At 39.1% G+C, this 12,018-nt stretch overlaps 1 protein-coding gene across 2 annotated transcripts in view; it reads left to right on the top strand.

Annotated features, from left to right (window-relative positions):
* rnf213b (ring finger protein 213b) overlaps positions 1-12,018 on the top strand; it is a 47,323-nt gene that overhangs the window by 24,332 nt on the left and 10,973 nt on the right. For both annotated transcript variants that reach the window (XM_053510912.1, XM_053510914.1), the window contains exons 31-48: positions 295-451; positions 554-689; positions 1,708-1,896; positions 2,014-2,120; positions 3,590-3,765; positions 4,473-4,676; positions 4,810-4,997; positions 5,082-5,202; positions 5,305-5,405; positions 5,575-5,754; positions 5,917-6,062; positions 6,265-6,364; positions 6,452-6,563; positions 7,355-7,571; positions 9,895-10,085; positions 10,171-10,293; positions 10,942-11,052; positions 11,638-11,880. In XM_053510912.1, the coding sequence (XP_053366887.1) occupies positions 295-451; positions 554-689; positions 1,708-1,896; positions 2,014-2,120; positions 3,590-3,765; positions 4,473-4,676; positions 4,810-4,997; positions 5,082-5,202; positions 5,305-5,405; positions 5,575-5,754; positions 5,917-6,062; positions 6,265-6,364; positions 6,452-6,563; positions 7,355-7,571; positions 9,895-10,085; positions 10,171-10,293; positions 10,942-11,052; positions 11,638-11,880 (2,802 nt within the window). The remainder of the gene's footprint in view (positions 1-294; positions 452-553; positions 690-1,707; positions 1,897-2,013; positions 2,121-3,589; positions 3,766-4,472; positions 4,677-4,809; positions 4,998-5,081; positions 5,203-5,304; positions 5,406-5,574; positions 5,755-5,916; positions 6,063-6,264; positions 6,365-6,451; positions 6,564-7,354; positions 7,572-9,894; positions 10,086-10,170; positions 10,294-10,941; positions 11,053-11,637; positions 11,881-12,018) is intronic.

The following is a 12,018-nucleotide window of genomic DNA, read 5'->3' on the forward strand; positions in this document are numbered from 1 at the left end:
TTACCGGCCCCAAAGTTATGTCAAGCACTCCATTCCTGAATAAGCCGCATGATTTGACACCTCTTTCATGGGTCTACGAAAAATGGTATGGAAATAGTTACGCACCAAACTTGTTAATTCAAACAAGAATTAAAAATAAAAATAATAATAAGCCTGTGAGATAATAAAAGTAGTGTCTTGCTTCGCAAGTGCCACTAATTAAAAAAAATATTTTAAGGTCCAGAAACATCTGATGACTACATGCTAAATCCAGTGCATCATATTTTTTAAAAACCCTTATTTTTTGGTTAACAGGAAGAATCTGCATACCTGCACAGCTTGTCTTTGGTGAGATCGTGCTCTCAGAAAGCTGTTTCCCTACTTAAAGATTCTAGTAATAAAGCTCCTAGGAGTATGAAGCGCATGAACACTCTTCTTGGCCTTCTGGAAAATGACTTGGGGCGAAATGGAGGTTAGTCGATTCAATGGCACAACCTGCTTAAAGTATGTATTACCTGAAATACTGAGAAGAACTTTGTAAAAAGCTGTCATTCAATGTCATTTTGTGCATTAGCCCGTTTTCAGGAAGTGTTGCTGAGGCGATTGGTGGCCGCCCTGACACAGAGAGAGGAGTTTATTCCTAATTCAGAAGACTGGGTGAACAAAGAAGTAATGAAGCGAGAGGCCTTGCAGGAAGGCGGCACTCTCAGGTAGTTTAGTGGAATCAAGAAATTGATGATGTTTCATTTAATTAATTAAGACTGATGATGTTTTCACTTTATTAATCCTACGTAACACTTAAAAAAAAATTTTTTTTACATATGTTGATGTCTAACAAAGATTGTGGTAGAATTTGTAGGGTGTTTATTACTGATGTACTACTTAAGCGTTAGAGTGGACTTGACTTAGCTGTGGGTTAAAACTTAACTTGAAAACTTGACTTGAAGTTGTAAGACTCTACTGCCTGGCTAAAAAAAAAAATCACAACTATGTTTACTATTGAAAGTAAGAGCATTTTTACATGCACAGTGTACAGGTAACTTGAACTCATGGGATTGGCATTAAACAGCTGTGTGATCGACCTCTATGGAGAAATGGAAAAAGGTTAAGTTTGTCCAAATTGACTGAAATCCAGAGCAATGTGTGCATCAAGGTAAGAAGGAAAGTGCATGAAGAGATGTACCCATCATGCATAGCGCCCACTGTACAAGCCTTTCGAAGCAGTGCTATGATCTGGGGTTGCTTCAATTGGTCAGGTCTAGACTTAGCCACCTTATGCGGCAATAAAATTAAGTCAACTGACTACCTAAATATATTGTACTGATGTGACCAAGTTAGTCCAACAGTATTTTTTTCATTTTGATAGCACGGGCATATTCCAGGTTAACAGTGGCAAATTGATCAGGCTCAAATTGTCCAATACTGCCTCTGAGGTCAAGAGGAATCATTTTCTTTCAGAAATGGCCACTACAGTATCCTGACCTTAACCGCAATAATAATTTTTTTTTTTTTGGCCAGGCAGAGACTTGAATGTAAACATGAATGCAAGTGTAAAATGACCTGGACTCTTCTGTTAACTTATAAATGCACTTTATTTTAGACTTAGACATGACCATAAGACTAATCTTAACTTACTTTAACCTTACTAAGCTTGCCTCAATGAATTGTGAATAACCTTAGTAGTTTTATTACACAACACTCTCTGTCTCCTTATGATTTTATACACAGGCACACTCTGTGGCGACGTCTACAGGAAGTTCTGACCCCGATTCTGGCCCAGATATTAGAAGTGTTGGACAGAGACTCTAACCTGGACTTGGTCTATAGTGCAGGTCTCAGTGAGGGGCTGGTCCAGTTCTGGCTGAACATCTTTGATGATGGGCAAATTTTAGACCTGTCAATGCCACAGAACTCAAGGTGCACATTTGGAGAAAAAACTTCTGACCATTGTGATCAGACAGGCCAATTGCAAAAAAACAAACAAAAACATTTGTCAATGGTAATGCTTATTGCTATGCTTATATATTGTTTTAGTTCATCAGAAGAAGATGGAGGAGAAGCATGGACCTGTAATGCTCCTTTTAGTTGGCTCATCAGACTTTACTGTCATGGCCTATGGGAGGAATCTCAGTTTGGGCAGGGTAAGAAGACAGATCTACAACAGTATTTACACACTTACTGTATGGACTAAACACTGATACAGTATGTTGTTTCACATAGTAAACTTAATAAGTATAATGGAGTCTTGAATAATGGAGTCTTGAATAATGGTGAACCTTTAGCTCTAAAAGTCATTTTGATAGAAAGCTTAGGTAATAAATGATAATTACAACATGATTTGTTTCCCACTGATATATACTCTCCATTGGCTACTTGTAGATACCTTTATCAAATTTATGATGCTTGCATATGGCAAAAACACAGTATTGGTGCTGATTTTTTTAAACATTTTTTTTAGATGTTACACATTTTCAGCATTATACTGTCTATACTGTTATACTGAAGCAAAAAATCTGTAGTGTCCATAACCATGTCAAATTCATGTTGCAATATCTTAACAATTTAGCATTTTTGAATAGTACACCTTTTTAGGTTTACGTCTTTTCATGTAAAATCTAATTTGGCCAAGTTTCATATGAATGACAATGCAGATCATTGAAAGATTTGAACTACAAAAAGTTCCAAAAATATAACTGCATATTTACAAATAAAAAGACAAAGCATGGACCAGTAGATAAGAAGCATTAATTATTATAAAAAAAATGTGTTATATGATCTTATTTAAAAATTCACTTTTTTTGGCCGATGCAAGGTTAAAATACAGTACTAGTCAAAAGTTTGGACACAGCTGCTACGTAATTCAGTGATTTTTGTTATTGAGTTATTTTCCACATTCTAAAACAATATTGTATTTCTTTTTTTTATTCTTAATACTAAGAAATAACACAAATGGCATTAGGTAATTAAATAACAACAACAGTCAGGTGTTAATTTAAGACATGAAGGTCAACTGTACTGGAATACTGTAGTTCTTACAAGAACAGTATTGTCAAGTGCATGTGCAAAACCCATCAAGCACTATGATGAAACTGGCTCTCGTGAAGACCTTCCCAGGAAAGATAAAAGACCAAAACTTACCTCTGCTGCAGAGGAGAAGTTCATTTAAAGTTACCAGGCTCAGAAATCACCAATTAACAGCACCTTCATTAGCATCTTTATGAACGATCTGTGCCAAGACTCACGGTCTGTCTTTAAAACTTTGGTACGTGGTACTGTAGACCTAAATTTTCACCAAACATTTAAATAAGCAATAAAATATTGGACTTGCATATTTTTTGTCCCTGTACTAACTTACCATGTTAACATATTTCAAACATGCAAGTTTGATAGTATTCTCAGACTCTGACCTATTTGTACTAGCATGAGAATATGTATCTGATTGAAACTCCAAAGCACTTCTGTTATGATAAGTGCATTTTCCAAATTTTGCGGTAAATGTCCGCTAAAGGCAGTTTGGTATCAAGACAATGCTCAAATTAAATTTAAACTAAATACTAAAATATAAAAACTACTTAATAGTAAAAACCTTGTCTTCTCTTATTTGTCTCAGGTATAGAACAGAACAGCCACGAGCGGATCCAACAGTTTGTAAGTGCTGTGGCCGGGAGTCAGTTGGGTGGCTACATAGAGAAACTCTCAGAGACAGAGCGCAAAGAACTGGGCCAGAGATATCTTACTGATTTTGTAATACTCTCCTTTAAAATCAAGACAGAAGAAGAAGTAAAGGTGAGACACTGGCATAAAGCTTCATGTCCTGTTACTAAATCAAGCTTAATCAAGTCTTTAAACTAAGCTGATCTTGTACCAAGGCATTAACACGATAAATATCTGAAAAGTACTTATATTCAAATAGTGACCTAGAAATTTTGTAACATCTTGAATACAGAATGCCTATTAGGGACAGCCGGGTTAAGTCAGCGGGCTTATTTGGCTATTTGGGAATAAAAGTCAATTTAAAGTGCATGTCTAATTTGTGTCATGGTGGTGTAGTAGTTAACACCCAGGTTTGAGTGTTCACTTGCCATCTGAGTTTGGATGTTCTCCCCATGCTTGGTGGGTTTCCTCCGGGTACTCCAGTTTCCTCCCACAGTCCAAAGACATGCGTATTAGGCTAATTGACATTCCCAAATTGCCCGAAGTGTGTGAATGAATTAGTGTGTGAATGTGTGAATGGGTGTGCCCTGCGATGGATTGGCACCCTCTTCAGAGTGTACCCTGCCTCATGCCCTAAGCCTCCTGGGATAGGCTCCAGGTCCCTCCGCTACCCTGAATACAGGATAAAGCGGTATAAAGTATGAGTGAGTGAGAGTGAGTGAATACTGAATAGTCAAGATGTTGCACATCTGCACAGACTTTTAGACACCATTTTTTAAAAATCAAAACTTAATATTTTTGTTTGTGTTTTCAGATTTATGTGTGTGCTTTTGTTGCAGGTGTTTAGTTCAGCATTGTTAGGTTGTGTTGCTGCCCTGCAGCAGGACATGGGTGTGACCCCTGATCTTTCTCCAGCCTGGATCATGGCAGCAGCCCGACACTTCAGTCAACGACTCGACACACTCTTACACGTTCTGCAGATTCAGCCTCAATTAACTCCTCTCGTTTTAAAACAGTCCTCACAAAAAGACAGAGTGGACATGGTAAGAACATATTTTATATTGACCAGAGACTTACCTTACTCACATTCGTACCTTTAAAAGACGAGAATCAACTTTTTAAGTAAGCGAAGAAAAAAAGAGACCAGATATTCATTATCACTTTTATTTGTCACAGCATGAAGACATTATAGCTCTTGGAATATGTGTGGAGGAGACTAAACATCAAGCCATTGCATCATTTTCTGAGTGCTCAGACTTTCTGAACAGAGTTGAATTGCTGCAGGCCTGCCTGCAGAGAGCGTTCAGTGTTACTTACAGCTCTCTCTGCACCCCTGTCTGTCTTAAACATCTGGATGCTATAAAGTAAGCTTTGTGAAGTACAAGAGAAAGATGCCTTTAAAAAGAAATCAGTAATGCTTGCCCTTACTCACCTTTTGTGCTTTTCAGGTCTGTGTGGCAGGCCATGCTGGTCATAGCTGCTTTTATCGAGCAAGTTGTGGTGAGAGTAAATCCGCGTGATGAGAAGCTGGTGGCCCTTACACTTAAACACTGCATCCAGCTACAGAGGGTCAGTGTAGAGGAAAACACGCCAACGTGATACCTCATTGCATATTCATGCCATTTTTTTTTTTGTCAAATAATGGCTACACTTTTTTCTCTGATCCATTAGCTGATGGAGGAGTGTTCTGAGCTACAGAGCAAAGCCTTCTTAAAGCACCTCATCCGCATTCTCAATGAGTACCACGAGGAATCCATAAGCAGAGAGTTACGGTACGGCCCCCCTTCCGCGGGTGCCATAAATTTTTAATCCTAATCAAGATTAGGGAGGATTTCCATGCTTCGATGACATGTTCGATAACTAAGTTTATATTCAAATTCCTTTCTTTTCATTCATAACATCCATTTATATACTTTTTCCCTGGGCTGTTTCTCATCTTAGTTTCGGTCTGAAGTGTCCTGTGTGTCTGGAGGACCTGGCTGAGCCCTGCGTCCTACAGTGTGAGCATGTGATCTGCCTGTCCTGTATGAAGAGATGTATGCAAGGAGCGGAAGCTAAATGCCCCAAATGCAGGACAGCGCTTCCTCCCAACTACCAGCCAGCTAGCTCTGAAAGTATAGAGTAAGTCTCCCAAAAAGACAAGTGTAACAAATACTGCTTTTTGTCTTAAAAAAAGGTCCATCAGATTCGAGAATTCAACAGTGCTGTGGCATAAACTGTTAATAATAGTAATAATAATAGTTAATAGTAATAATATTGCTGATTAAACAATGTGCTTTTCAGTTCAGCCTTAAAACAACATAGGAAGTTAAGGAGATGCTGTAACTCCTTCTTTTTGGAGGTGGTCTCTCGTTTCTGCTTCTCCAAGGCACAGCACCCCCCGGAGGACATGGTGGAGCTGCTCTTCTCGCTCCTTATTTCAGCACAGGGTAGGTGATTTTAACTAATCTGAGACAACTTATTGATGATCTGAGATACGCTACAACAACTGTGTATCTCCTGAGTGTGTTGTGAGCATTTTATTGGTTTTGGTTTGAAAGTTGTTTTTTTTTTTTTTTTTGTGTGTGTGTGTGTCTGTGTGTGTGTGTATTGTGTTTTGTGCATGTGCATGTTTGCACACTTTGTTTTTAGGTGACGTGTATAAGACGAGAGAGCTAACACCTTTCCTGGAATGTGTTGACCAGAGTCCTGTGGTACGGTCTGTGTTGCCTAAACTGTTACTACAATACAGGTATTAATAAATTTGTTATCACACACACACAAAGTATTATGCTGCAGGACTGAATAAGCGCTGTACAAATGCATGTTATGTCTTCAGTTTTAAACAGGTAAAGGGCCACATTCAGACATATTTGGAAAACCTGGCAGAAAAACTCCTGGATGATCAGGACAGAATGGAACTTTACAGACTTTTTGCCAACTGTTTTCAAGTATGTCATTCATCATACATGCATTTTTCTGTGAAAGTATTTTTGTTGTAAAGCCCAGAAATGCAGAATGAGATATTAAGAGTGGTTTGCTATCTCTGGAGCTCTCTCTTGTTCATGTACTTCCTGTGAATTGCATTGCTTTAGGCAACATGGTTATATAATGTCTTTCAAATAGCCACTCAGTGTGACCATACAGTCTTATACAGTGACACTCCACGAGCCCTCATTTTGGTGCCAGACACCATATCGCCCTCACTAGAGGCCCTAGAAAGCCACACCCTGAGGGTCCAGAGCTTACCCGATTGTATAAGAGGAACCCAAAACCTAGGTGTTTTTTAATTGCAATGGTTTTAATCTTGAGGCTGTTTGTATATCTCAGAGCTTTTCTGCTCAATTGAATTTTCTCAAACACTTTCCTTTTTTATCCTCCTGGCATTTATTAAATTTTTTTTACTGGTTTTGCAAAAAACTCGCTGACCAAGTTACTCGCAATCCAAGGTTCCACTGTATATGGTAATACATCTTTTAAATAAATGATATACAGTAAACATTTAGGGATATAAAGCCTTTTACAGATTTACAAACCACACCATGAAGTACTGCAAAGTAATAAAATTGCATGAAATATTTTCACATTTCATAATGTGTCATTTCCTATAAAACATTTCAGCCTATTTGTATCTTATTTCTTTTTCATTGTCGCGCATATATAACCTCCTGCAATATTACATATTTGTTTCAGGTATATGAATGGTTACTTGACAAAGTGTTTCTGTGTGGGGTTTTTCTAGGATTCACTTCTTTGCGTGGCTTTGAATGAAACCCTGGAAGGCAAAGAACTTCAGCGACGTCAACAGGCAGACATTAATTTTCTCAGCCGATTGGCTCGCAAGCAAACACCATCCAGAGAAAAGCATCCGGCTGAATTCCTGCTGTGCATGGCCCGTCTCAGGATGTGTCTGGACACTGCTGCTCGCATACTTCCCAGGGCTGTTGGCCATAAGAGCGGTGAGGCTGAGAATAAATTGAGAAATCTAGTTAAAGCATACAGGGGTTAAACAATGACACTGAAACACTGGCCAATTAAGTTTTGGAGGTTTCATGGCTAAATTTGACCAGTCTGGTGGCCAATTTTCATTGGTTGCACATTCCACCAGTATGAGCAGAATGTAAAGGTTTAATTAGCAAAGTAATAGCACAGTTTTGCTTAAAATATTGCAATGCACACAACATTAAGGGTGACATATCAGAGTTAATAAAAGTTCAAATTGTTGGTGCGTGTCTCGCTGGCGCATCTGTGACCAAGTCTTTGTGATGTATCAAGAGCTACAGTTTCTAGCGTAATGCCAGCATACGACCAAGAAGGACGAATCGCGTCCAACAGGAGTAACTGTGGACGCAAGAGGAAGCTGCCTGAAAGGGATGTCCAGGTGCTAATCTGGATTTTATCCAAAAAACATAAAACCACAGCTGCCTAACTCTCTGTAGAATTAAATGTGCACCTCAATTCTCCTGTTTCCACATAAACTGTTTGTCGGGAGCTCCACAGGGTCAATGTACATAGCCGGGCTGCTATAGCCAAACTTTGGGTCACTCGTGCTAATGCCAAACATTGGTTTCAATAGTGCCAGCAGTGAAAATCTTGGGCTGTGGATAATGTGAAACATGTATTGTTCTCTGATGGGTCCATCTTTACTGCCTTTTTCACATCTGGGAGAGCTATGGTGTGGAGAAGCCCCAAAGAAGCTACCACCCAGACTGTTGCATGCCCAGAGTGAAGCATAGAGTGGATCATTGATAGTTTGGGCTGCAATATCATGGCATTCCCTAGGCCCAATACTTTTGCTAGATGGGCGCGCCACTGCCAAGGACTACCGAACCATTCATGAGGACCATGTGCACCCAATGGTTCAAACATTGTATCCTTAAGGTGGTGCTGTGTATCAGGATGATACAGTAATGCACCAATACACACACCAAGACAGGTGACAGAGTGGTTTGATGAACATCTGATGGTTTGATGATGAAAGTGAAGTTGAAGTTGAAGATCTCCCATGGCCTGCACAGTCACCAGATCCAAATATAATTGAGCTACTTTAAGGTGTTTTGAAAGAGCGAGTCAAGAAATGTTTTCCTCCACCAGCATCACAAAGTGACCTGGCCACTATTCTGCAAGACGAATGGCTCAAAATCCCTCTGGCCACTGTGCAGGACTTGTTTCTGTCATTCCCAAGACAAATTGATGCAGTATTGGCCGCAAAAGGAGGCCATACTAATGAATTATTGTGGTCTAAAACCAGGTGTTTCAGTTTCATTGTTCAACCCCTGTACGTTGTGTAGTATAGCTGTGGTCAGAAGTTTCATTGTCCTGTTGGAAGACTCAGTTCTTAGGTAGTCCTCTTTCTTCATTATTCTTGCCAAATTGTGCAATGCATCAGTTCCAGCAGTAGCTAAACAGCCCAAAGCATCAACAGGTGGTACAGTGTTCATGGGATTACATTTTCCTTTTTTCTTTTACAAACATTCCTCTGGTTAAAACCTTTCTTCAGAAGGATTTTACTTTGTCCATGAGGTCAACCTGAAGTTGTTGATTTTAAAGTAAGCCTTCTTTTTTGTACAGCAGCCTTTCAGTCCATGGCAATATAAATCTAGACAATGTGTTCCAGCAGCTTTCAGTTCGTGGCAGGGATGTGTCTTGGTGGTTTCTTGGCTTTTCCTACACCATCTAGACCAATTACCTTACTGCTGAGGGTGACAGACTGCGTCTACTTTCAGAACTTGGCACACCTCCCAGTAACTTGTTTATAATACAATTTCAAAGAAACTGTTAAAAGACCAATATTGTCATGACATTCATGTTCATAAATAGTGTCCATAAACTTCTGTCTACAACAGAGCCAGATTGCTTAACATGGATGTGTTAATGATTGGAAGAATCCATACTGTAATCTATATGCTATGTTCAATTAAATTCAGTTTTATTTTTATACCACTTTTAACAATGGTCATTGTCACAAATTGGTTTTATAGAATTTATGGAAATGTATGAAAGTAGATCAGAAAAGTGTAAGGAAAAAAAGAGAAAAAACTCCTTGAGATGACAGTAAGAAAAAAAACCTCAAGAGGAACCACATTCAACAGGGAACACATCCTCATTTGGGTGGATGTGTTTAGCCAGATAAATGTTAAACCTTAAGATATGTTGAAAAAAAAAAAAATTTTATATATTTTGCATGCATTTAGATAGACATTGTACTTATTTTAATATGATGAACTGGTTCGATATTTTTGTATAATGTTAGAAGTGATGTTGAAATGTCTTTTTCTTCAGGAGAATATGCTAAATGGGAGGAAAGACTGTTAGAGGAGGTGAAGGCGGTCTTTAAGTATGCGGAGAATGATTGGTATAGAGTCTACCTACTCAGAACGCTTAACAGGCAGGCAGGCTCAGACTGTATCCAGGCCCTGATGAACAGCGCCCCCTATGAGTGGGTGTTCCCTGCTGAGTTCTTGCGACTCCAGGTAAGTGTGGCCCAACCGAGAGCTTTCCATTTATTATGAAGAGCACAATAATAATCCTTATATTTGGGATGTTCTCTGTTTGAAGAGGTTGATTCCAGTGGAGGTGGATCGATTCCTGTGCTGTGGTGAGGAGTATCGCACTGTCAGAAATGGGCTGGTGCAAGCACTGATGGAATCAAACAAAGATCCACTTAAAGCTGCCCTGCAGGTCACTACATAAAATAACTGTTTACATAAAAGAACAAGACATAGTTTGAATATTTGGGGAAACAATAATGCCATGAACTGTTAATCCATTTATTGAAGAACATCAAACTAACTAAAACAATATGGTTGCCTGTCAATCATGTTGCCTGTCATTTCAGAAAACCGCTATCATGTAGCATTAAAGTAAGCTACCTTAGCAACCAATAGCCTTAAAGTCAGATTTCTATCTTTACTAGAGTGTGGTCTTCGGTAACCATACTTTTCCCACAACCTGTCACCAAAAACAAGATTACCCAATAGTGTTCCCAGGTGTACCCAAAAGATCAGATGCTGTGTATCCCATTAACAAAACAATCCAGGCTGAGACTGAGGCGCAAAAGTGTTTGGTGCACGTGGTACTTGGGGGAATACTAAAAGAAGGGGCTAGATTGGAATTTACAGTTTTAAAGGAGCTATCTTAAGCTACTGTACCTTCTGCCAAAATTGCTGAATGACCTTTAGTTTTAAAGTTTGTTCAAGTCTACTTAGATGCCTTACAACCCTGTTTTTTTTTTTTTTTTTTCAAATATAATATATGATTGGGATTTGTTTAGGACACTGTAATGCCTTCTGAATAATAACAAGTGTGTATGTGTGTCTTTGTCTTTAGAATGTAAGCAGTCCAGGGTCTGTAAAGAATGTTTTCCTGGCTTTGGCCTTGTTCAGACATGTGACCTGCCGCCTAGGGTCACCAGACTCAGCCCTGCGTCCTGGAGAACAGGTAAAATTAAAAAATCTAAATAAATATATATACAAATATTTTTAATTCTAATAAAAATCATTGTTAATCTCCACAATTATCATCATTTTAATAATTATAAAACAATAAAATATAGTCATTTATTTACCCTGTATAGTTACCATAGAGGAAGGCATGCTGGCTTAGTGGTTAGCACTGTCGATTCGCACCTCCAGGGTCCGGGTTCAATTCCCGCGTTGGTGGGTTTCCTCCAGGCACTTAGGTTTTCTTCCCTAGTTCAAAGACATGCAGATTGGCATTTCCAAATTGCTTGTAGTGTGTGTGTGTTTGTGCCCTGTGATGCATTGGCACCTTGTCCAGGATGTACCCCGCTTCGTGCCCTAAGTCTCCTGGGATAGGCTCCAGGCCTCTCGTGACCCTGTATGCAGGAGAAAGCGGTATAGATAATGAGTGAGTGAGTGAGTTACCATAGAGAATATAAAAACAGAGACACATTTATTACGCTGAAGTTGGTTTAACATGTCACCAAATAAAAACAAACAAACAAACATAGCAAAGGTTAACTCTTAAGCATGTCTCAAGTTTTTTTTCTTTATTTCTCAAAAGGAGTTAGAGATACTGAAGGGCAGTGTGCGGGAAAGCACAACAGGGCACCTGCGTGAACTCTGCAACGACCTTTTATCAAATCCTGCTGGAGGTCTCATGTCTCACCTGCATGTCCCTGCAAACGAATCAGGACAGAGACGTCTTCTTCGGGAGCTCCTGGTTCATGCCATTGCTGTGTTCCATAGCGGGAGCCAATTTCTCTTCCCTCTGCACCTCATTGCCTCTAGGCCGCAGAATATGAGGGTAAGGAAAGTAAATGACTTGAAGGGAAATTCTAAATATTAAAAATTAAAGTAAGAAAACATAAGTAAGTAACAAACTAAACATCTGTAAAATTGTAGCATTAAGATTGTAATTTGTGGCAGGAAAGTTTATATAAAA

The sequence above is a fragment of the Clarias gariepinus genome, chromosome 14 (genome assembly GCF_024256425.1).
Source record: "Clarias gariepinus isolate MV-2021 ecotype Netherlands chromosome 14, CGAR_prim_01v2, whole genome shotgun sequence".
Classification (NCBI taxonomy): domain Eukaryota; kingdom Metazoa; phylum Chordata; class Actinopteri; order Siluriformes; family Clariidae; genus Clarias; species Clarias gariepinus.